Source organism: Fusarium odoratissimum (assembly GCF_000260195.1).
Source record: "Fusarium odoratissimum NRRL 54006 unplaced genomic scaffold supercont1.10, whole genome shotgun sequence".
NCBI classification, from domain to species: domain Eukaryota; kingdom Fungi; phylum Ascomycota; class Sordariomycetes; order Hypocreales; family Nectriaceae; genus Fusarium; species Fusarium odoratissimum.
The window spans coordinates 496,427-519,066 of record NW_022158696.1 but is presented as its reverse complement, the minus strand read 5'-3'; the positions used below and the strand labels follow the sequence as shown (position 1 = coordinate 519,066).

Genomic DNA, 22,640 nt, shown 5'->3' with positions numbered 1-22,640 from the left:
CTTATTGTTGTCAATACAACATGCGTTTCAAGGAGTCCTCAGGAGGGGCATCCTCACAAATCTGGAATCATTCTATTCAAGCAAAAGCAAGGTCAATATTATCGGGCAACCTGCTAGACCTACCGTGTAGCAATCCTCTCCATACAGGATAGCCAGGTAAATACGCAGACCAAGAAGATGCGTTCGTTACTTGGGCCTGGTCATCGACCCCAAGACCCTGGAACCATCCAAGCCCAGGTGATCGTAGCTAGGAATAGAGTTTGGACAGTATTCCGGATACTACCAGCACAATAAACCAGAGAAATATAGAATTGTTCGGGCCATCTACTGATTCATCCTGGCATTAATTGGTGCTTCTGGTGAGTTTCTTTGCCTCTTCAGGGCCTCTCAAACTCTGTGCGTTTCAAGCTGTAGCTCCATGGATATAATTTCGATAGGCCCTTGCCTTTTCGGACCAAGAACCCCAAACCAAACAAGTTCCTTGTCTGATACTCAGCCTTCATTGGTGGTTAGCAAATACCCTAGTCATTAGCACCAAGGCATATCTTGACCTACCCCCAAGAACAAGAATCAATTTGGCCTTGCTACTTCTCATGACAATGGAAATCTTAAACAAATATCGGCTATTTAACTTCTAGTCGTGAACGCCACCGCAAAACTTCCCTTACCCGAGATCGCTGGATGCCGCTTCACACTCCCTGTTTCGAATGAAACAATCTACACTTGGCTCTTATCTGGCTTCTATGGCTTTTCCATAACAGAACAGATGGCCTGCTTTCTTTGTTCTGTCTGTTTCAAATCAACCAGGATGTCAATCACAGCCGTCAAACTTGGAAAAGTCCGCCAATCCAACCAACTCGGCTATCAGACCCTTCGAATAAGCTTAGGCTAAGCCTTGACTGCAAATGGCGAGAAGTGCCTATCCTGAATAAGCTTCCCCTTGTCAAGGTTTCAGTGACAAACTGGCAGCGGCTTGTCTGTCATTAGCTCCGTTCCCAGGATTGACTGGCCTGCGGCTGGAGGTCTGGGACGGTATCATTGCATGACAGAAATCCTTTATAGGGAGCCAGACCTGGACGAACAACATCTAGCCCAGCAGGATATTCTTTGCTACTTTCTTTCATCTTTGGCAGTCCTGGGCAGGCCCGCAAACCCACATTCTTTAACATTTTCCACTTTATTCTCGTTTAAGTGATCACTCGTTTAATCATTTCCAACATGCGAAAAGCTGCGCTTCTCACCATTGCCAATTTTGGCTCTGCCTTTGCCGCTCTACAGTTCTACAGCCAGTGTGGTGGTGGTGCTTACACCGGAGACACCACATGTCCCTCCGGTTCCACATGCGTCGAAGCCAGCAAGTGGTACAGCCAGTGTATTCCCGATGCCAAGGCTGGTCCCTCTCCTAAGGCTGCTGCTGTCGAAAAGTCTGATGTTAATCTTCCCAGCTTCGGGTTCCCCGAGTTCCCTGAAGCTCCTGGAAGCGGTAGCGGCAATCAAAACGGTGGTGAGAACGACGAGAATGCTTCTCTTCCCCCTATTGTCTCAGCTCCAGCGGAGGAGGCTGACGAGTCCAGCAAGAAGCCTGTTGAGACTGCCATCGATGGCCCCGTAGCTAATCCAACTGAAGCTCCTGTCGCTACTCCTGATGCCGGCTCTGGATCTGGCTCAGGAGCTGGAGGTATCACACGAACTATCCCCGCATCCAGCGGTGCCAGTGCTGCTGCTACCGCCATCCCTGTTTCTGGTGAATTCGATGGCAAAATGACATACTATGATCGTTCCCGTGAGTTTGGTCTTCTCAACTACGGCCCATCTCACTAACATCATTCAGCGGCCGTATGCCAGGATCAGGTGGAGACTGGCGAGGCTGATGCCATGTTCATTCTCGAGGATGGTGCTACTCTCCGCAATGTTATTATTGGGCCTGGCCAAGCTGAAGGCGTCCACTGTAAGGGAACCTGCACTCTTGAAAACGTCTGGTTTGAAGACGTTTGTGAAGATGCCATCACCCTAAAGCAAAAGTCTGGCACCTCCACTATCCGTGGAGGAGGTGCTTTCCACGCCGCCGATAAGGTTGTTCAGTTTAACGGTCGTGGCACTGTCGAAATCTCCGACTTTTATGTTGAAGACTATGGCAAGCTTGTGCGATCTTGCGGTAACTGCAAGGATAATGGCGGTCCCCGGAATGTTGTTATTGACAACGTCGCTGCTGTCAACGGCGGTGTTCTCTGCGGTAGTAAGTCACATCGGAGACATCAGTCGAGCTTGTGACTAACAATTTCTTAGTCAATACTAATTATGGCGACACTTGCACCGTCTCCAACGCTTGCCAGGACTCAGGCAAGAACTGCGACCTTTTCGAGGGTAACTCTGACGGCAGTGAACCCTCTAAGCTATCTAGTGGCCCTGATGGCACTTCTTGCAGGGCTGATAACTTCTCCGAGACTTGCTAAATTAAGTTTTGAATATGGGAAGATCTCAACGGGACTTGATGGACATCAACCTTATGTTATTATATCACAGCAGATTCCTGTGAATCAAGTTTCCAGAGCCGATCAAGACACATGTCTTTACCTAAAGCAAGTGGGATCCAGCAAAATCGTCGTTGAACCTAGACCAATTGCACTCACTGTGGGTTCATAACGATCGTAGTGTGTATTTTCTGCCTGTGAAGGCAATATTCAGTTCGAGACAACCAGATCAGCGCTGGCGGTCAACTCCAAAACATACCCGACTTGACGCGGGGTTGTTGTCACTGCAAGGAGACTGAAGTTTTCTACAGAGCTTTTTATCCTTGTTCTGGAGCCACACGGCACTCACATATTAGTCGTAACTGACTTATATTATCTCAGAGTTCGCCCTTTTACATTAGTCACCTCGTAGACTGATGTGAGAGCATGAGTAGCATTCACTACTTAGCCTAGTAACTAACCTCCTCGGGGCCATCTACTAATATCTAATATTTTCTGTCAGTGGCAGCAGCTGTCATGATGTTGGTTGCCTGGCGCCAACTTTTGATTTTAGGCAACTGTCTGTTTATTTGTTTATTTTTTTTTTTTGTTTACCCTTTCTATCTCTCCCATCTTTTTTTTTTTTTTTTTTGCCCCTTCTTTTTCTTCTTCTTCCTTTTCTTCCTCGCTTCCTCATCTGACCGCCTCATCACCCCGAGCCTTGCGCCCGGGGGACTTCACCCCTCGGAAGCCCTTTTTGGGCCGCTATTAAGAGAACCTGGTGAGTAATCTACAGATTGACGTTGTTCCTCTCATCTTGCAGCTCTTTTGTCTGACTGAACAAACCTGAGTAGTCGCGGTGGACGAGAGATTCACAATGCTGAATGACTTCGTAAAGCAACACAGCACCCTAGGCGCGCCCATCACGCCTAGGGATGCCCTGTCACGATAATTAGTTTCTGGCGGGAAGGGGCATACGTTCGGGCGCAACGTATGAGAGTTTCCTCGCCGTTCGTCGTGTTGCACCCTCCTTTGGGGGGGCCCTCTTCGTGAGGGTCGACGTTCGGATTTTCTTTTTTCATCACTGTGAACGGCTGTCACCAGCCTTTTATCCAGTGCGCACCCACGAAGTCTTTCGCATTCTCTCTCTTTATCATCGCTGGATACTCACCGCCTGAGGAGTCCCAGAAGGATCCGAGGTTCAAATCCGAGCCTGTTCAGCCAGTTAGCCTGGCATCAACGTTGACTACCGCAAAGATTGCTTGAACTGCAGGCCGAAACAAACTGGCAGATGATGGTGCTCGCCAGGTATCCCAGGCCTCCGATAAGGTGAGTTTACCCTTCAGGGAGAAGCATTCTGTGGCCTTTTGTCTTGCCTATGTCGACAATTGTTGTCCAGGATACATAGTTGCTGAGGTTGACTTGAACCGTGTTGAAGCACTACTGTTGCAAGTTGCCACTCTTCGCACTTACTCACTCCAAAACCAGGTTCAGACACATACTGGTATCAAGGATGGACTCTTCGAGACCCAGGATCGCGATTTCCCTCATATATTCTGCACAACAACCCAAGAAGAGTTAGAAATATCATCCGAATCGAAAGAGCAACAAGGATATGGCTTTTTTCGATTTTGTTGACGGACGAATCTTCTTCCTTTTTCTCAAATCAACCAGAGATGATGCGAGGTCTCTCCTGGAATCCTTCAGCATGGGCGTATTCTACATGTGGAAACGGCCAAAGGACTGAGCCTTGATGTAGGGCAGCCTTTTCTTAAACTGCAACCATCAAAAGACTTCAACGACTTGACTGCGCTCCCATCTAGTCACCCGAACTTGGACAATTTCATGAAGGATGTCAAGATCAAAGAAGCACAAGAGATAATTGGCCCTGTTGCGGAACTTGCTTTTCGAAGATTTGAACCATTGGCACACCTTCAAATCTGTCACCAACTTCAAAGGCCGCGAACAAGTCCCTTCTTGGCTTTAGAAGCGTCGACAGAAACAAATACAGTCGCGTATGGAGGATGTTGTTTCATTTGCTGCCAACCGTACCAATTCGGTTGGCAAAAGTTTCAAGCGCGAAACCATCGTCGTCAACTCTCGTTACAAAGCAAAAAGCCTGGCGTGTCTGGCCCGGTTAAGCCCAGAAGCTTAGCGACCAAAAAAACCCAGACCAATCTGAAGGATATCTGAGCCCTTAGCAACGGAAGTACGGTAAATTCGAGAATGCCAAGAGCCTCCTCGACGGTTACCACCAAGCCCTGGATTTTCAGTCTGATAGATCTGCGAGGTGCCATGCGGCAGTTAGGCCAGAGGTTCAGTTGTCCCTATGATGAGACTACGGGGTCAAGTGAGGAAGCAAAATTGCAGGGACTCAGATGAAGGTCAGTTATGATGCTTCCTTGAAATAATTCTGTCGCTAACATGTCTAGGACCATACTTTATATCATCGATTTAGAAATACCTTTGTGAAATCTCCAGGTCGCCTAACTGTGCGCCCAACATCGCCAACGCCGGTCAGGGTATCGCCAAGGTACTGACAGATGCAAAAGTTCTTCCTTCACAGACCTTCGGTAAAGCCTCGACATTGATCAGAGTATAAGCCAACTTGCAAGGGCTTTAGACTGACACATTGTGCAACTATTCCCTCTAGCTTGTGAGCTTCACGCACACAATGATTTACCAGCACTTGTTTTCCATTACGACCGCTTTGAGTGTGAGCAGGCTGTTAGACACATTCTCTTTGACTCTTGTAAGCATGGCAGTTGGAAAGTACTAGTACGCGACTACAGCATCAAGCAAGGTGACGTCTGGTTGCATCCCAAGGACTTTTGGCTAACACTCAAGACCACTGTGACCAGTCTTTAGAGGATCATCGGTGCAAAAGACGATCTCGACTTGGACAATCCCGAAGAAAAGGACAATGATGTCGATGTTCCAGAGGTATCTTCTGGCGGTATTGAGCACAGAAACCCATGGAAACACTCGAGAACATCGTCAAAATCGCAGTCAAGAGCAAGAGCAAGATCAAGGTCGCTGATAGCTGGGATGACGACAGCGAAGAACCGTCGGAGTCAGAGGGCCTCAGGTCATATACAGCTAACACACTTGAGGCTCAACAGTTGGGCTTGAACAAGAAGGATTGGTTGATACTGGTCTTGAAGGCATTCAAGTTATTGGAGGTGGAATTTGGGGCCAAGTTCTACGAGATTGGAGTGTCAACGGCACGTTCATTTTGATCCGATGATAGAAGCACGTTATTCACATGTGGCGTTCCATAAAGCACACATAGCCCACTGCAATGTAGCAATCCCAGTCATTCTATCGATACTTGTACCAGTACGAATTCAGTGAAAGTTGCTCAATTCCCTTTAGTCTCGGGACCTTCACCCTCGGTGTGAGTTATGGTTGACCGCCTAGACATGGCCTATGGAGTGGGCTCACCGATCCATGTATCAAGACTTTCCTAAGTAGTGTGGCCCTCTTGAGGCTCCTAGCCAATGCTTACCCCCCCTCATGTTTCCTCGTGTTTTGAACCCCCCTACAGTAAATCTATATGACATGTAAGAATAATTGCTTTTTTTTCTTCTATGGCAAAAGCCACGATCCCTGCACTATCCAGAAGTTGAAACCTGGAATGACTCGTTTGAGACACAAAAACTCAGATGGTGCTGAGAAATGTATCGATTCACTGAGTTCAACTGAGTCAAACTGTCATCCTTTTCCGCCTTCGCGGTGAATCTGCCCCTCCCCCTTTTTCCCCTCGCATTTTAGATGTTCTAGAAACGTGCACGGAATCACCGAAACAGAACGCCCTGACCTTCTAGAAGACTTTTCTTTTGGCGGGGGGTGTTCAACTAAACTACCTACTAGACCTAACGTAGACCCTGGTACGTACCTGACATACCTACCTTACGTACAGAAACAGTGCCTCCCCCACGCATCTCTCGTGTGCAATCAGGAGCAGGCGATTTGTTTGTTGTATCGAGATGCTGCACGTAATGAATGGGATGCAGGAGAGGAACAAGGATTAAAGTACGAGGGCCTCAATGGCGTCATTGGTCTTCAAAGTCGCTCAACGCTTCTTGTTGAAGAGGACCATGTGTTGCACCCAGTAAAGATTAAGAACTTCATAATATTGTATAGATTTTGTATATAATTCAACTCCCTTTTGGGAGGCTATGCTTCTAAACATCCAGAAAAAAACAAAACGATTGTGAGCATGCACGTGTTTTCCTCCTTTCCTTTTGATCCAATATGTACTACAGTATGCTCAACAACCGTGAGTGGTATCTCCTCCAAATCCCTCCATGTAAAACAAGGAAAATTGAGATCCGTGATGTTCAAAAACAATAATAGAAAAATCATTTGCCATATAAAACAGCCATGCAATGCAGATCTTGTAATGACCAAAAACACAAACGACAGGTAAGCCTCTCTATAAGCGGAAATCAATAAATGACCGGCCAAACCAATAAACATCCGTCGACGTATATACAACAGGATTTGTGTTCGAGATTGGGGTTTGCACCCCAAAGAGGTATTCTTTTGTTGTACGCTGCTGGTGATACAGTGCACTGAAGCGAGTTGAGAGAGGGCGTTGGATAAGTTAGAACAGATCCAAAACACCTGTGCTTGACATGGCGATGCACCCATGTTTCTTCTCAGTCGCCATCGAAAAGGCGCAATCCATGCACCTGGGGGGATAGTCGCTCTATCCGTCGAGCCCATTTCGTTTGACTGAGCGTCTAATAACTACCTGCCAAAACAATGGCACTCCTTCGTGGTCTCTTATGGCGCGTATGAATCAGTCCCCAAACGCCATGTCATGATAATGAAAGTCATCAATATAGGTCTCCCAATCACGGCGGCAAATATCGTCGACTCTATCACTGCCCGTGTGATGAGTTCATCTGTAAATGATGGGGCATAGATCGTGGATGTCCTTGATCGCCCATCTGATGGGGCATCTGAGGCGGCGCGGCCATGGGAACAGGTCTTGGAGTATGGTAGCCAGGTGCGCTTGTGCCGCTCGAGAAGCTCGAGTTGGTCCTCGGATCGTAGCTGAAAAGATCTCTCTGTAGGCCTTCAAGGATGTGCATGTCAGTTCGAAGTGCACTCGTTGCCGTTGCCGACTGTCGCAAAAACTGGATCGTCTTGTGGAACAGTGTTCGGAGTAGTTCCTCATCTACATAGGTGTGAAGGATTGGGTCACGGAATGCAGCTGACAGAATCAACAGGTTGCCCCATTGCCTAGAGCGTGGTTAGTTTGAGGCGCATCAGTTGAAGATGAAAGACTTACGCGTGAGCTGTGCCGAAAATATTGGTGATGATCGGCCTCCTATCTCCCAGACCGTGGAAAGCACGGGTGCTTTCAATGAGCGCTTTGATACCCTTCTTAGCCAACTCAACGACTTGAGGATCGATATCGCCATGTGTTCTAGCCTTGGGATGAATAACAGGTGCTGTGATGTCCTGTCGAAATTCGGAGCTGACGCTGGGAAAGTTGGGGCTCGATGCATGATTCTTGATTGAGTGCGAGAACTGCAGAATCTGTCGGATGAATGGGCGATAAGTGATCACCTGAGCTCCCCAGTACTTTGCCCGCAGTCTTGCTGCCAGAATATCATCTGCGGGGGGATCATCCTCTCTGAATGCAAAGCTAGGGGCAACCCAATGCATACCCGAGACAGCATCAGACACGACGCCGACATTGCGGAACTTGTCTTTGCCAGGTTTGGCCGGATCTTCAGGGGCGTAAAACATTCGGTGGATGCTGTTGAGGTGGGTACGCAAGTATAGTTGACCTGGGTAGCTGTCCAAGATGCGCTGGTTGAAACCTTCCAAGAGACTCATGTTAGGGTGCGGCATGTCATCTTCATATGAGAGCAGTCCTGATGGGGGAAGTTGCATCTCTGCAATGAGGTCACTCTCGAGCTGCAGACAAGTCCAGAACGTGAGAGCAAGTTGGTTATACTTGGTTTCCTGGATGAACTCGCTGTTGCGCTTGATTCGTCGCATTTTGTCCAAGCTCCTGCAATATTGTCAGCCACTCCTGATCTGTGTTCTACTAATACTCACAACACTTACGGTCTCATGATGACTTGGAGCTTGTGGCTGGCCCTGTGGATGAAAGCAAAACTCTCCATTGGTCTGCCCAGCTGGCCATGATACAGCCCGGCAAAGATGTTAGCGTACACATTTTTCATGTTGTTGTACGCGCCGGTGTGGTTGCCAAGGATATCCGTAGCATATGCAAAGTACTCCAGGCCAGGAATTACCTCATAGTTCTTCTTCAGACTGTAGCCAGAGCGGAAAGCACCTGTGCCATGGATAGAGGATCGACGACTATGAATGTTCCGGTCTTGCTCTTTAGGTGATGGCAAACCTGATGAATGGGAATGAGATGAGTACCCTGGGGGGGAGCCTTGATTGGGCGATGGCGGAATGGCTCCATTGCGAAGGGCAGGGCTTCCATGGGGAAGAGGCTCTGTAGGATGGACGACATCCGGCACGTTATCGCGGTGAAGGCAAACTTTACCCAAAGCCAGAACCGTGAGAACTAGAGCGGTATGGATGGACCGATCTGGTCGACCGATACGTTGTGGCGCCGGGGTGGGTGGCTCGGAGCCATCTGGTCCTGGCGATCGTTTCCTCTTTGAGCCTGCAGCTTCTGGTGTCTGTGAGCCTCCTCCAACGGCGAAGGTGGGCTTCGATGTTTGTGGCTTTGCTGAACGCGGCTGTGATGCAGGAAGGTTATCCAGAAAGTGCCTAACCCAGTAGTCCAACAGCTTTGGTTGAATGATGGGGTGCATGTTGAGAATGTTTTCCTTAAAACTTTCCACGTACGCCCACACTTTCGGCTCAGAGAAATCAGGATTGCCATCAACCAAAACACCTCCCTTGTATTCCACTTGGTCCGGAGGGCTCAGTCCACCGAGCTGGCCCCAATCAGCCGCGGGCGAAGGAGATGCCATATCGGATGAATCGTCGGCCATATCCAAGTTGCCATGGTCGGTTGGTTCTCTAACATGTCGTGAAGGGTGGGAGTCTTCACCTCGACCATACACTATCAGAACGCCTCTGTTCTGTTCTTGGCTGATGGGATATTCGCTAATGTATCGAACCCCTTCGCGCTCAACGTGATGTTTTGTAAGCTCCCGAATGGAAGGCCATTCCAAGAGCAGGCCTGCCAATGTCGTATGATTGATGGGAATCGCGGGCTCGCCAGGGGGGACGGGTGGGCCTGGCTCTACCTCCATCTCGTCCTCGGCCATCATACGCAATGGCATAGGCTCTGAGGACGGGTGATCGCGATGGGCGTCATTATAGTACGGGTCCACAGAAGCGCCATTGGCAACGTAAGGCGATGCTGGCGCACGCTTGTACTCGTCCTCCACTGAAGATTCCGTCTTGAGAGTTGATGTCGCAATATGCTTGGGCAAGAGGGATTCCATCTTAATCAATCTCTGGTCAAATCGCCCCAGGTGTGTCATGATCGAGTTAAGCGACGTCTGAACAGAGCCGAGGCCCTCTAGAATGTCGGCTTGAGCTTTATCCGTCCTGTCAACAATTCTTAGTTTTTGCTACCAAGTCAATGTGAATCTCTCAAAACCTACGCCTTGGGCACCGGGTCACGGTATTTGCATTCCACGCCCTTTTCCTTGCAGGTTTTACATGGCTTCGTCTCGTCGCACTTAGCCTTCAGCTGCCGGCAGCTATCACACGCCTATATCCAATTAGAACTTGCGCGCTTCCAAATCACAAAAGGCCCGTACCTGGGAAGCTCTCGTGTTCTTCTTCTTAGCTGGGACGGATGACGAATAAACACTATAGAATGGTTCGTGAGGGGTTGAAGGATAACCTCCATGTTGCTCATAGGGCGTCTGATGGGGCACGGGAGTAGGCGGCGGGAAGCTGGGCGCACGGTAGCCACCCGGTGTCGGGGGCATAGAAGGCGCGCCTTCGTAATTCATGTGTCGCGGTGGGTTATCCGGGTATGCGCCAGGAGGCGGTGGTGGTGGCAGTGAGGTCGGCGGAAGATGTGGTGTTGACGACATCCCTTCGGGCGCATGGCCCGTCGAGTTGGGTCGGCGTTGATCCTCGGCTGGGTCCCGTTTTATGGGAGGATCTCTTGGACCGTAAGGCGGGTATGGGTGATGCGCTGGATGCGCCGGCGACGGAGGTGGATGTGGGTGCTGCTGTGGTGGATGTTGATGCTGCTGTTGCTGTCGGTGGTAGTCTTGAACAGGAGGATAGGGCTCTGGTTCATGATGGCGACGATCGGTGTCGTGAAGCGGTTGCGCAGGCGCAGCGTGAGAAGGCGTCGGCGGAGCTGAGGAATGCTCGATGGGTCGGGGAGGGTAATGTTGATACGGGCTCGGAGGAGGATGAGGAGGATGATGTAGAGCGCCGGGCGGAGGCGGAGGCGGAGGCGGCGGTGGAAGTTGATGAGCGTGAGGATGTGGTAGTGATACTCCTTGTTGAGGCGTGCCGACTGGCCACGAAGAGAGGCGTGGACGTTTACTATCTGGAGGTGCTGGATCCATGCTTGAGTACTATATATGTATGGTAGTACTTGCACACATAATCAGGAACAAGGCGAAGAGAAAAGCAAGGACCACGTAGAGGCGGTGGCCATGGATAGGTACAATACAATAGTAGAATGGTATAGGATAATGGCAGAAGCGAAACAAAAGACGGCCCGGGGAGTGAGGTGAAGCTTCCAGCTGCTTTGGAAGCTGGAGGGGCGGATGATAATTGGGCCCTTCAGCAATAGAGGTAGAGGTTGAGAGACCAGGACGGCATGGGGTGGGTGTGTCTGAAACGACTGGGTACAATTACATGTACGTGTACGAAGTACTGTACTGTATGTACCGTACCTAGAGGTGAAAAGTGAAGTTTGGAGAGAGGTAGTAGGTAGGCAGGTAGAGAAAGAGATGGGATGCCGAGTAGCCAGCCTGAGCCCCAGTGACGCGGTACGGTAGGATCAGCAGTTGGGCAGAGACGAGATGGAGATTCGACAAGTTCTCGCTCGGTACCTGGGAGATGGACAACGGTGGGGGGCACAGACACAACGGCGGTAGCGAAAGGACTTTCGAAGGATGGGATCGGATGGTTGGGATGGCGAAAAAAAGGGACGCGCTCGAGACTGAGAGCTGGAGATTGAGGGAAGAAAGGCGCAAATTTGGCGAGCGAACGGATCGATTCTTGGGCAGGTATGATGTCGACTCCAAGTCGAGCGCAATTCTGGGACCGACAGCCTCAATCCTCAAGGCACAAAAGACGGTCTGCCGGGGGTGGGCGGGCCAGGTGCAGGCAGTTTTGGAGCCAATTGACGAACCGACCCTGCCGAGTTGACAGTCGGAGGAGGCTAAACAAGGCCAGGGGGTTAAGGAACCTTGATGCTTGGCTGTGACTGGGGGGGATGATGTCGGCGAAGACTCTTCTTTTTTCTTTGGCGGACCCCTGCTGCCCGTTTTTTTCCCACCCCTGCACCTAGAAGACTACCTAGAAAGCAGAGCAGATTTTCCAGCAAGATGGAAGTCACTGTACCAGTACCTGGAACCGCGAGTTTTGCGTTGCTGGGTGCTACAGAGAAAAGACTGACGTCGGTCGCTACCCGCTGGCTTGGTTCGGGCTTGGGGTTGGGTTGGTTTGGTTTGGTTTCTTATGTTGTCCTGGCTGCTAGACAGGCCCTCTCTCCTCTGCTAAAAGGACCCTTTTTCTTTAGCTGAGCGAATATTGAAGTACGAGTCCGCCGGTTGGAGACTACCGCATATGGTCAACAAAGCGGGCGGAGGTGTTGCAGTCGCAAAATATGGATGATGTGAGAGCAGATCAAGCAGAAGCACGTAATGGCAAGAACAATAGTATGTGCCAGTAAAAGCAAAGAAGCGCGGTAGGCGAACAACTCAACACCGCAACTTTGCTGATACGGTACCTGCGCCGTACTGTAATGGATGCTCACGAGTAGCGGACAAAGTGAGAAGTAAAAAAAATTCAGGACCTTAGGTAAGTATCTGGCCATGGGACGGACCGCCCAAAAGGTACAAGCTTCAGACGGGAGATGATGGCTGGGTGGAGGTGAACGAGATTGTGGTGGTGCGCTTGAGTTGAGTTACAGTGGAGGCCTCGTGGCCGCGGCGTGGAGCCCAACACGTCTAGTAGCGCACGACGGATTTGCTCTACGCAGTGTCCACTAGACTGATTCTCGCAAAGAGATTTTTTTTCTGAAACTACAGTGGATACTTTAGCTTGGGAAAATCATACAGCTGACTGTAGGCTCCAGAGGCATTGAGGGCAAATCGTCTTGTACGTAACTCCAACTCGATTCAGTCACAGTGACAGTGCACTCGACTCAAGATGCAACGACTCGCCAGCAATGCACAAAAGTGGCTGATGTTACAGTACTCTCAGTACGTCAGAGTTTGGGTTCAGAGTCCCATCCATTCCTGGTTGAATCTCGGTTACTGGAATTCCATTCTCGGTACTAGAGTTCAGTGAAACGTCGAGCGAGCATTAGACGGATAAAGTAAGCTCAAGGCACTACTGTTGGAGCTCCTGGTCATTCCCGACCAGCTGCAGATCATGGAGAAGAAGGTTTTGCCGGTCCTTGCCCACACATCACGGGCCGTTAGAAGAGGTGAAAGATAACGGAAATCTTGATACCCAACGCCAATGCTAACCAGCAATGCCCGGACATGCCGTGTAAGTAAGTAGAAGCGAGCATAAGTGAACGCATGATGGACTGTGGACGTATAGAGGATAAGGTACTGTAAGGTACTTTGAGGGGTCAAAGTCCCTCAAGTACCTTACAGTACAGTACCACCAAGACCCTTGAAGATCTTTGAAATTTCCTGCGTACCTTACCTAGTCTATCCGTATTCTCGGTACATTCAAGCCCGACAAGTCTCAGATCTCTGTAGCTGTAAATAATTGCGCTCTGGTAAATTGCTTCAGTACCTACCTACTACCTTTAAGAGAGAGAATTCCCTCAATGCCCAAAGCTCGGGATTGCTGCATCAATGAAGCGAAGGAACATGTATGTACAGCACGGACAATGATCACCATGACGGGACCTATGCACAATCATTGATCACAGCAGCGGCAGCGCAATGCAACGAAACTCACCAGCAGCCCAGCCCAGCGCAGTTCAGCCATTGAACAGTGATCCCCTGGCCCTCTTCCTTGCAAGGTACGTACCTCCTGCGGAGCAGTTTCTCGGCCACGTGAAAGGTTGCAGGTGACTCCTGTAGCGGAAGCAAGTATCGATATGACGACTAATGATTGGAGTTGCTTCTTCTTGTAAACATGCGGTAACTTCTCGTAGACGGACAGTTTCCGCCCCAAGTGAGGTCGGCAGGGTCAAGTCGCAAGCCAACCTCTGGTTATTAACAGGGTAATTATTTCCATCCATGAATATTACGTTGCTATTATCATCATCATTATCAACACGAAGTTGATGCAGTTATCCTCGTTTTAAGCAGAGGCCACTTCTTGTCCAATGCTTTCCCAGCCGCCTCTCATGTTAGCATCTTGTCCAAACCTGCCAGAAACGTCATTTCGTTCCTCTGTCGGACTTTATTTGACAAACAAACCAGGTCATGAGGAACTATCGACTTAGCAATCAAATCACCTATCGTTCAGTCACCTGCCGGCAGGTTGCAACAAACAAGATCGTCGATTGTCATATATCAAAAAAAAGAATAATTGTGAGAGTTTCAGTATAAATTTGACTCCAGTCTCCTTTTGTAAACAAAAACCCGACGGGCGACTTATTAGTGAACGTGATTGATTAGCAAGAAGCAAAAATGGACGGATCACTTCTGGGGTACAGAGTAGCCAATAATTACCGACTGCATCAACAGCCGCACGTTACAGCTTGTGCTAGTCGCTACCCATGGAAAGTCCTTGTCGATCATCTGTCTGTCACCAGTCTAGAATACAGAACACTGTATCCGTACTTCGTACCAACTTAGCCTTCGGGTCCGAGCTGTTATAGGTGCTAGCAGACACACATCTGACTCAATAAAAGAAGAGTCATGATATCCAAGCGGACTGTCCAGTTGTGCAGGTCCTGTTTCTACTACGCAGTACTCTTCGTTTTAATATGACAGGGTTTCCTTATGGTCACTAGCTCTATGAGTCGGAATTTCACTCCAGACGGTCGACCAACAGTCCATTCACGATGCTGTACGTTTTGAGTTCGTGCTTCAAAGGAACACTTGGGCCTTCACTGTCACAAGCTGTGTCATGATGACGATCTTCAGCAGGACGTTAAGCACTGCCATATGTTCACACAACCCTGATGATCCCCCTCAAGTGCCGATAAGCAGAATCCTCAGTTGAAATAATGTAGTATAATGCGAATCTCCACAACGTGTCTCATATGACGCTGTATTCTTGGCGAGATTTGATGGAACTCCGAAGGACAGACGCAGGCACGGCCCAGGCGCGACAATTTGGATTGACCAGGGTCTTTTTATTCTACTTCTTCTACGACTCCTTCCAATATTGGACACGATTTATTAGATACAGACTCCGCTCAATACAGCCCGGGCCTTCCAGCGGTTCTTACATCTCTTAATGAGATTCGCTAACAGCTAACGTTCATTATTAAATTAGAATGCACCCAGGCGATGACACTGGATACCTTAAGCGTCGATGAAATCAGACAGATGTGAAGCCACTCTAGTGACAATCCAGAAGCTCCTTCATTCATTTTGGGCCAAGCCACGCTTTGACTGTCTCACAGCGAGCGAGCGTTAACCCGACCAAAATTTTCAATTACCGGTCTGCCACTTTATTCCAGTTCTTGCTTCGAAAGCCAAGCCGCGAATGGAAGTCGAAGCACAATCCTCAGCTTCTATGCTCTCGTGCTGACCGACAAAGTGAGATAATGATGGGCTTGGGAAGACCTAGGTCGCCGGCTAATGCGCAACTAACAAGATTGACGCTCCTCACCACGCATGAATACTTGGTCACGATGAAGCAACGGTCGTCACCGCTTCTTGTTCCCTTCACCTATGGATGGATACGGTGAATCTCTTCCTCGGCCAGTGGACCCATCTATCGTCACAGGTAGATTTATACACATGGAGCACGATGCACCTAAAATTGACTTTCTCCGTGGCATCATACATATACGTGACCATGCGTTATCTTACCCTAATGTTCTTTCAATCGTCCCCGAGTATCATGATTAAGGTATTTATCCATGTGGTTGGAAAAGCAGGGACCCGGGGCATGTTCACATGGTTACTGTCACTTATTCGAGGACCATCCGTCCCCCTGGCCAGAGAAAAAGCTTCTGGAACATCGAATGGCCTTATCTCCCTCCACCAAGACCCCATCAGCAACTGGGGACGGATGCATATAGTTAACTAATGGACACTTCGCCCGTTGCCCGAGACTACTGGAAAGGGCAATTAGTCTGTCGGTAAGAGCAGTGTCCGTAGTGTCCTGCATATGAGGTGCATGAGGCTACATCTATCGCTAAGTTTTTGGGTGTTTCTTTTGGGACATCCCTGACTGTACACGGGTTAATCCAGGGAGGATATTGTCGATGAACAGATATTACCGCCGACTCAAAGGCGCGCTGAATCTGACTCGCCGAACGATTCAAGACCGCTTGCTCCGTAATAGCCTCGACTTGGCTGTCAAATCGGCCGAGGGGATCGCATGTATGTACATCTGGAGAGAATCATCCCACAGCCAAGTATCTCTACCTGTACCTTGCATGGCACCGCACCTGGGATTGATACCCCTGGATACAAAGCCCTTACTGTAACGTCGCCTGCTAGCATTCATGGTACTTTCGTCAGTGAGCCCGTCGGACACGGCTGGTTGTATCTGCGCTAGGTGGGCATTCATGCCCAACATTTGCCTCTCGTCAAACAAGACACAAATTCGATATCGAGCCAGAAAAGACATACATGTCCAGGGAGCACTCCCGTCTCCATGCTTCCGAGTCCAATTGTGGCCAACATGGAGAAGGGTGTGTGCCCAGTTCGACTCGACGGAATAGTTTTCTTTAATGCCACTGTGCGTTACGATCCCTCAGTTGAAATGTCACACCGGCTTTTCTGCCTGTCTTCGGCATGTTATCCGCTTGGAATCGCCAGTTGGTCCAGCCCTGCTTCTCGAGTAAATTAACTTCATGTCCCGGCCAAACTATTGGTCTAAGGATTTATCTTCTTGACTGTGCTACTTTTGTAGCACGGATCTCAAGATCAATTGCTCAAAGCTCGGGCGACGTCAGAGGCGTGTCAATAATCAGAGTGATAGTCCACAGAGCAGCGAAATACCTAAACTACATGTCACAATTATTACTGGCTACCAAGGTTGCTGGCAATTTGCCATCAACCCAGTCGTTGGCGAGCTCAGGTGTCAAACCCTGGTTGAAAACGGTGGGAGACGACCTCTCTTCAGAGCTTTCCAGATCGCCGGGACGACGCTAATGGATTAATAACTCCCTTGGGGTTCGTCTGGGAACGTTGGCGTCGCTGAATGCGACGTCATGTGTATGCGAAGGCAGTGAAGCGATGCAGGGGGGTCGCGCCAGACATGGGTAACCGTATGAGTGCGTTGCAGTGCTTACACTGCTGAGCGGACATGAATGTTAGTCAGTAGGTCTAAATCAGTGACGTCTCTACTGTAGGACACTCACTACCTTACTGTAAGGTTTGAGAGGCGGTACGGTACGGTACCATTGGCGAAAGTAGACGAAGACAAGCCACCACACACCGACAAACCACGACGGGCACCGACAACATGGAACTGGGTCAAGCTGACCTCTCATAGCCGTCACCGACTCGGCAGCAACAGGGGGGAGTAAACGACTGGAAGAAAAAGCAAAAAAAAACCACGGCAACGAGTCAGTCACGGCTCGTCGGCGTCCCCAAGTGACCCGGAGGTCAGACACAATTCACAACTTGAAAGGTTAAGAGGCTCGGAGCCGCCTGCGGGCCGGTGCGGACGCGGAATCGGCTTCTTCACTTTCCGTACGCTACCTAAGTACATAGTATGATCTTAGTGGACTGGCCATCTTCATTTGAAGGCATCGTAGATGCTCGCGGTGATGGAGCAGCGCTAGAACAAAATAAGTGCAAGATTGTGACCTCCAATCGCATTGGATCTAAAAGTATCCCCAAAGGGGCAAATCCTTCTTCTGACGAGCCACGCGCCACACTATTCGTATGCTTATTTAGCACTTCTCCTCTCACTCTCCCTTACGCCGGTCAGAATAAGCTAGCCGTTTCGTGAAGCTCATTCATTCATACAGCAGAGTAACATGCAGATACAGATGATCCTCCCACAACTTAATGACACCTCGCTTATTTCTATGTGTTATTCTTGGTTGCCCTGAAACCTTCTTGGAGCTTTCCTGCCCTTGCTTGAAACTCAGCAAAGCAGGGGGCGGCCAATTCTTGAATCGAATCGAGACCCATTCAAGCCGCTGGAGGCTGAGACATTGCAGGTGCCGTGTCCATGTCGTCGGTGACAGCAGAAGCCGTCGCTTCAGCATGTCATCGCCTTCCTTGCTCGGCCGCCAGGCCCAAGATGGCTCTACGCCGTGGTGGTATTCACCAGTGTTCACCACTCACCACTCACCACTCACCAGTTGTTCCTCTTGGCAGGTAAACAAACTTGAATCGTTATTGGGGGTGACATTGGGGGGCTTGTTTACAATACGAGCTGTGTTCTTGATGCTGATGCCCCCATAGTTTTCAAATCTACGTTGTTACCCTACATTTCATAGCTACGACAAAGGGTTCGCAAACCCATACCTATTCCAGTGATAGTTGCTATTAGGCGCATTCCACCGTCTTTTCTTCGTTGTTCTAGAAGACTGACTATTTATGACCTGTCAGCTCTGTTCAGCTACCCCGAATACAGTCCTGGTATTGACGCCTCCAGTTATCAGCCGGGCATCAAGCCCGACTCCGCACAACCCAGTTCGTACATAGAATTGTTATCAACATTGCTCCAACTTCCGTGATTTGGCTCGTTTATACTATACAAGTTAAACGAAACAAACCTCTGGTGAGACGACGAACTTCCATTATGATCATCCTTCAGATCCATCTGTTTGGGTATGGCAACAGCAATCCCAGTTCTTAAGTAGCATTGATCATACCTAGCAATTCATTAACGGTCTACAAGAAATTGGTGCAACATACTACAAGCGCTGAAACATCAATGGCTGAAATACCCTTGCCTAGGTCCCAACATCTGACCTGCGGAACGTGTTTACAGGTTCACTACCCTAAACAATACGCAGGATGGTCACCAATGACAAGCATATCATTTTAATCCTAGGGCTGAGTTGCTTCCTATACAATCCAACGATGTTTCCTTATCGTGTGACAACATGCAACCCGAGCTCCAAATCATGGTTGAGATGGAACTCATAATCCGAAAGCGTATCTCCTTGCTAGGGACTCTCACCTGGAATCAAGTATCAATATTTGGATAAGGACAAAACCATGTCTCAGAGTCAAATAAGACGAACCATGCCACTATAATAGACGGGTGCTATCAGTCCAGGTAACCGACGCCACGCTTACGGAAGGAGACTGATACTGGGACGCGGATCCTAATCGCCATCTGCACTCTGCACTCTGGCTATTTGATACTTCACATGCTCCACGATCAACTGGCAAGCATATGTATCATCATCCGCACCATGTTACTGCAAGTCACGAGAGACAATTTACACACCGATGCGGGGAAAGTATATTGTTGGCACCAGTCACAAAAGTTGCAGAGCGGGGTTTTGAAAATGCCGTGAGGGCTTATTGATGTAGGAGTTCGAAGTACAGTACAGTATGTATCGAGTTGTTGTGATCAGCAACCACATGACCCTGAGATAATGCCCAACATGTGCAAAACTGATGCCAGTAGAGGCGCAATAGCGCGGGATGAGAGATTGATATCAGGCCACCTAAAAGGGTCCGAGCGGTGGACCAAGGTCAAGACCGTTTTATCAACCAAAACAAATCAACACACGGGGTTTGACGCTCGCAGCTGAATCCTGATGTCCATACTTCATGAGCAGATTTCGCAACGATACGCTTCAGTGCGTGCCTCTCTGTGTGTTCGTGTTCAACAACGAGACAGAGTAAGATGAGATGCCATATCGGTCCACACAGACCACGCGACGACGTAGCCAGGCCAAGGTTGCAGGACCAGATTGATCGTGTGCGACCTTGCTTCGGCCGCCTTTTGTTTCCAGCCATTTAACTCGTCACAGCTATACGAAGTCCTGGCGATGATACCTGTACCACCCATTTCAGTGTCTGGAGCATGCTGAGCGAACAGCTACAGCAGTGTTCATGGTATGGCTTATACATACATGGTCAAGGATCTCGGATGAGGTCGCGTGGCGCGCCAGCAGCCCACAACGCGGCTGTTTTCACCGTTTCTGGCTATGTCGCTGAACCTAGTGCCACGAACCGAGATTGAAGAGACCCTGATGATGTGATAGCGATAGCACTCCTAGGCACTCTGTCGCAAGCCGTTCGTGTGATTCGAAACCATAGTGAAAGGGACGTTCTGCTGATGACCTCGAGATGATTGGTGTTTATCGTGTTGATGGGATTGAGGCTTGCTAGCTGATACACGCAGTGCACGCACCAGTTCCAGTTCCAGAGTCCTTAGCATCCAATACACAAAGAAAAACTTTATGTCGATCATGAGCTGGAGGGGTTGGAAAGTATAATAACTTTTGAGGATCTTGGCCCAGAAGCTTTGCCGGGCGCACGAGCGCAAAATGAGCCGGTCTTTTGTTCACAACAATGTATATCATCATATCGAGATTAAGAAACATCATGGTCTCGCGAAACCTTTTCGGAGATAACCTAGGCAACTACTCCGTAGACTCGGCCTCGACAGCCCTATGATATCGCTACTTTGAGGTCAATGCTACATCATCATCGTCAAGCGTTGAAGTCGCCGACAAAAGGTCCGTGCTAGGCACTCTGAAAGCTGAGGCTTGCTTCGTTCCATGGACCGTTCTTGGCCGAGACGGAAGTAAATTGCCTCTTTTTGTTTCACGTTCAGGATCAAGATGACCTGTTTTTTTGGGTTATGAGTTCAAGAGTTAATTTGACTGTGCTATGTATAACGACTGCGGCCGTTGAGCACAAGAACGACGTCACAAAGATGTCGTTGGCAGTCAGTCCTTTTGCTCCATCGATTTCAATTGGCGTTTGTGACCGGAGGTTAGGAAACCATCGGTGACGATGAACTGCTGGTACATGTGTCGAATTTCACGACAGGGGTGCTTTGTTCAGTAGTGTGAACCGATCGACGATATGTCTTGATAAGATTGACCGACTTCCATTTTCTGAAACGGAACTTAGTTGTTGGGGGGCCAGTTCTGCCAGTGTGATGACTGCCAAGCTGTTCCACCGGGCTTCAGGCTGAACTGTAGGTCTGGGGATGAGCCCGATGGATTCAGCATCTGGCGGATCTGGTATGAGAAAGGCAGCTTCATGAATAGGCAGCAGTTAAAAAAAAAACAGGAAGTTACAATCGCGTCACCCAAGAATCCGGTTCATCCCAGCAAGCCCAGTCAGGCTGGAACACGATTATGATTCGTGTATCTCGTAACTGACAGAGCTAGACTATTGTTACTGGGAAGCTCGAACCTTCAAGGCAAAGGTCGAAATACCGAATCTACTCCTGATATCTATTTCTCTTAGGGGTTTCGCGCCTGTCCTGGTCTGGGTGGCATAGTTGCGTGACAGTTGTGATTAAAGATTTTCTAATGTCACCCATGCGTCGCCTCGTACTTCAGGGCCATTTTGCCTCTTCGAACAAGGTCCCTTTGCACAAGTCGGTTCCTCGGCGCGAAGATGCGACTCGGCCGTATGATGATCCTGTTCGTGAATGCTCATCGCCTTCCCGATATGAGCCGTTGACGTTATCTTGTGTAACCAAACCGATGCTACCTGCCCATGCCGCCATAGTTACGCAGCTATAGGTGATAAGGGACGTTGATAGGCCAGCCACATGTTTCGTGTCTTTGGCTGACAATTGACGTGAGGTATATGTCAGCTGTTGGTATAAGCAAGTATGAATACGCTATGTTTATTCCACCACTGAGATTAAGTGATTGCAGAGTGCACGACTTTCCGATTCGTGCGTCAGAGTTTTGGTATGATCCAAGCTTCAAGCTCAGACTCGTAAAGCCGATCCATATATGCCAGTTGTCTGGCGCAACAGGTGATACTATCTGAAAAATGGGTTCCCTGGCCGGGTTTGACGTCCGGGCAAGCTCCTCCGTTGCGAGAGCTTGGACAGATATAGCATGTAAATGATGGTCCACGCCGCCCCCTCAAGCTGTATAGTCTTTCAATGCTGGAGAATTCCCCCGTGTCATTCAACGTCACTTTCGGCAATCTTTCTGCGCTTAGGACGTCCCCGCAAGGAGATGTCGTGATGCCCAACGAGCCGGGTCCCATCTTGGACTGGCTCGGATGCATCAACAGGACCGTCATCTGCACCCTCAGTGAAGACTAGGTCGCCTCGTCGACCAAGGACCTCCTTGCCAGCTTCCTCTAAGAGGATACCAAACGCCAAGAGAGCTGTCTCATCCATGCTCCGTTCAGTAATGTTTCGGCTCTCCAGAGGTTGGCGCTCGCGGTTTCTGACGCTGTAGAAAGCACTGGTGTAAGCGTGAATGGCTTTGAGGAGGTCACTGTCTGGCAGGACACTCTGTCCCCCACAGGGAAGATCATGTTCATGAGCGTAGTAGATATCGTGCTCCAAGTAACGCACGGGTGCATCTTTCCGCCTGAATAGAATTTCGTCAGGAGCTAAAGGGATATCCTTTGTGGAGTATCTGATTGCCTTTGGGTGACGAGGTGTATACTGTAACTCTTCCGGTTCCGTTGCGGGACCTTGGTCATGTGAGACTTTGCCTGGTTTATGTGAGCTTCAAATCGGACGATCAGAAGAGAGGAAAATACCTGCTACAGCATCATAGACAGTTGCATGTCTGCGTTTTGATCCCTTACTGGGATTCTGCTCGGTAGCCACAGGATCTCGGTTGGAGGAGACGTCACTTTGATACAAAGGTGCTATGCGTGAATTGCTCTTTGAGATGTCCATGATGTGCAATGAAAAGCTAGGTTGGAGGTTGATGTTTGATCTGTTGCTCTCTACTGTTTCAGGGTGAAA

The 22,640-nt window shown here is 49.3% G+C and overlaps 8 protein-coding genes across 10 annotated transcripts; 5 read left to right on the top strand and 3 right to left on the bottom strand.

The window, feature by feature from the left end:
• The first annotated feature begins 1,197 nt into the window (after nt 1-1,197).
• On the top strand, nt 1,198-2,565 carry FOIG_07109 (uncharacterized protein). Its single transcript, XM_031206484.1, has 3 exons — nt 1,198-1,783; nt 1,832-2,236; nt 2,287-2,565. Exons 1-3 carry the CDS (start codon nt 1,219-1,221, stop codon nt 2,451-2,453), a joined length of 1,137 nt encoding a protein of 378 aa, XP_031063603.1. The 5' UTR covers nt 1,198-1,218; the 3' UTR covers nt 2,454-2,565.
• Nucleotides 2,566-4,295: 1,730 nt separating this feature from the next.
• On the top strand, nt 4,296-4,643 carry FOIG_07108 (uncharacterized protein; the record flags this gene model as incomplete). Its single annotated transcript, XM_031206483.1, has 1 exon — nt 4,296-4,643. One exon carries the CDS (start codon nt 4,296-4,298, stop codon nt 4,641-4,643), a length of 348 nt encoding a protein of 115 aa, XP_031063602.1.
• A 782-nt stretch (nt 4,644-5,425) lies between these two features.
• Nucleotides 5,426-5,689, top strand: FOIG_07107 (uncharacterized protein; the record flags this gene model as incomplete). The annotated part of the gene is made up of 1 exon (XM_031206482.1): nt 5,426-5,689. The coding sequence occupies one exon, from the start codon at nt 5,426-5,428 to the stop codon at nt 5,687-5,689; it is 264 nt and encodes an 87-aa protein (XP_031063601.1).
• Nucleotides 5,690-6,564: 875 nt separating this feature from the next.
• Nucleotides 6,565-12,328, bottom strand: FOIG_07106 (uncharacterized protein). Of its 3 annotated transcripts, XM_031206479.1 has the most exons (5): nt 10,229-12,328; nt 10,070-10,179; nt 8,541-10,013; nt 7,753-8,484; nt 6,565-7,703 (listed from the first exon to the last, which is right to left on the bottom strand). In XM_031206479.1, the coding sequence occupies exons 1-5, from the start codon at nt 10,997-10,999 to the stop codon at nt 7,340-7,342; spliced, it is 3,450 nt and encodes a 1,149-aa protein (XP_031063598.1). In that variant the 5' UTR covers nt 11,000-12,328; the 3' UTR covers nt 6,565-7,339. The 3 variants fall into 3 exon arrangements, with proteins under 3 accessions (XP_031063598.1, XP_031063600.1, XP_031063599.1); XM_031206481.1 differs by having other exon boundaries at nt 10,070-12,328; XM_031206480.1 differs by having other exon boundaries at nt 6,565-8,484.
• A 1,239-nt stretch (nt 12,329-13,567) lies between these two features.
• Nucleotides 13,568-13,736, top strand: FOIG_07105 (uncharacterized protein; the record flags this gene model as incomplete). The annotated part of the gene is made up of 2 exons (XM_031206478.1): nt 13,568-13,647; nt 13,709-13,736. The coding sequence occupies 2 exons, from the start codon at nt 13,568-13,570 to the stop codon at nt 13,734-13,736; spliced, it is 108 nt and encodes a 35-aa protein (XP_031063597.1).
• A 5-nt stretch (nt 13,737-13,741) lies between these two features.
• Nucleotides 13,742-18,369, top strand: FOIG_07104 (uncharacterized protein). Its single transcript, XM_031206477.1, has 2 exons — nt 13,742-15,343; nt 15,402-18,369. The coding sequence occupies exon 2, from the start codon at nt 17,777-17,779 to the stop codon at nt 18,176-18,178; it is 402 nt and encodes a 133-aa protein (XP_031063596.1). The 5' UTR covers nt 13,742-15,343; nt 15,402-17,776; the 3' UTR covers nt 18,179-18,369.
• Nucleotides 18,370-21,251: 2,882 nt separating this feature from the next.
• FOIG_07103 (uncharacterized protein) lies at nt 21,252-21,425 on the bottom strand (the record flags this gene model as incomplete). The annotated part of the gene is made up of 1 exon (XM_031206476.1): nt 21,252-21,425. One exon carries the CDS (start codon nt 21,423-21,425, stop codon nt 21,252-21,254), a length of 174 nt encoding a protein of 57 aa, XP_031063595.1.
• A 411-nt stretch (nt 21,426-21,836) lies between these two features.
• On the bottom strand, nt 21,837-22,571 carry FOIG_07102 (uncharacterized protein; the record flags this gene model as incomplete). The annotated part of the gene is made up of 2 exons (XM_031206475.1): nt 21,837-22,381; nt 22,430-22,571. The coding sequence occupies 2 exons, from the start codon at nt 22,569-22,571 to the stop codon at nt 21,837-21,839; spliced, it is 687 nt and encodes a 228-aa protein (XP_031063594.1).
• Nucleotides 22,572-22,640: the final 69 nt, after the last annotated feature.

Excerpts from the sequence above, each read along its gene's own strand:
- FOIG_07109 (XM_031206484.1), top strand. The coding sequence starts at position 1,219 with ATGCGAAAAGCTGCGCTTCTCACCATTGCCAATTTTGGCTCTGCCTTT. Across the intron at positions 1,784-1,831 it reads GACATACTATGATCGTTCCC|CGGCCGTATGCCAGGATCAG; the intron begins GTGAGTTTGGTC and ends AACATCATTCAG. Across the intron at positions 2,237-2,286 it reads CGGCGGTGTTCTCTGCGGTA|TCAATACTAATTATGGCGAC; the intron begins GTAAGTCACATC and ends ACAATTTCTTAG.
- FOIG_07106 (XM_031206479.1), bottom strand. The coding sequence starts at position 10,999 with ATGGATCCAGCACCTCCAGATAGTAAACGTCCACGCCTCTCTTCGTGG. Across the intron at positions 8,485-8,540 it reads CTCCAAGTCATCATGAGACC|GAGCTTGGACAAAATGCGAC; the intron begins GTAAGTGTTGTG and ends ACAATATTGCAG. Across the intron at positions 7,704-7,752 it reads ATTTTCGGCACAGCTCACGC|GCAATGGGGCAACCTGTTGA; the intron begins GTAAGTCTTTCA and ends ACCACGCTCTAG.
- FOIG_07104 (XM_031206477.1), top strand. The coding sequence starts at position 17,777 with ATGACACCTCGCTTATTTCTATGTGTTATTCTTGGTTGCCCTGAAACC.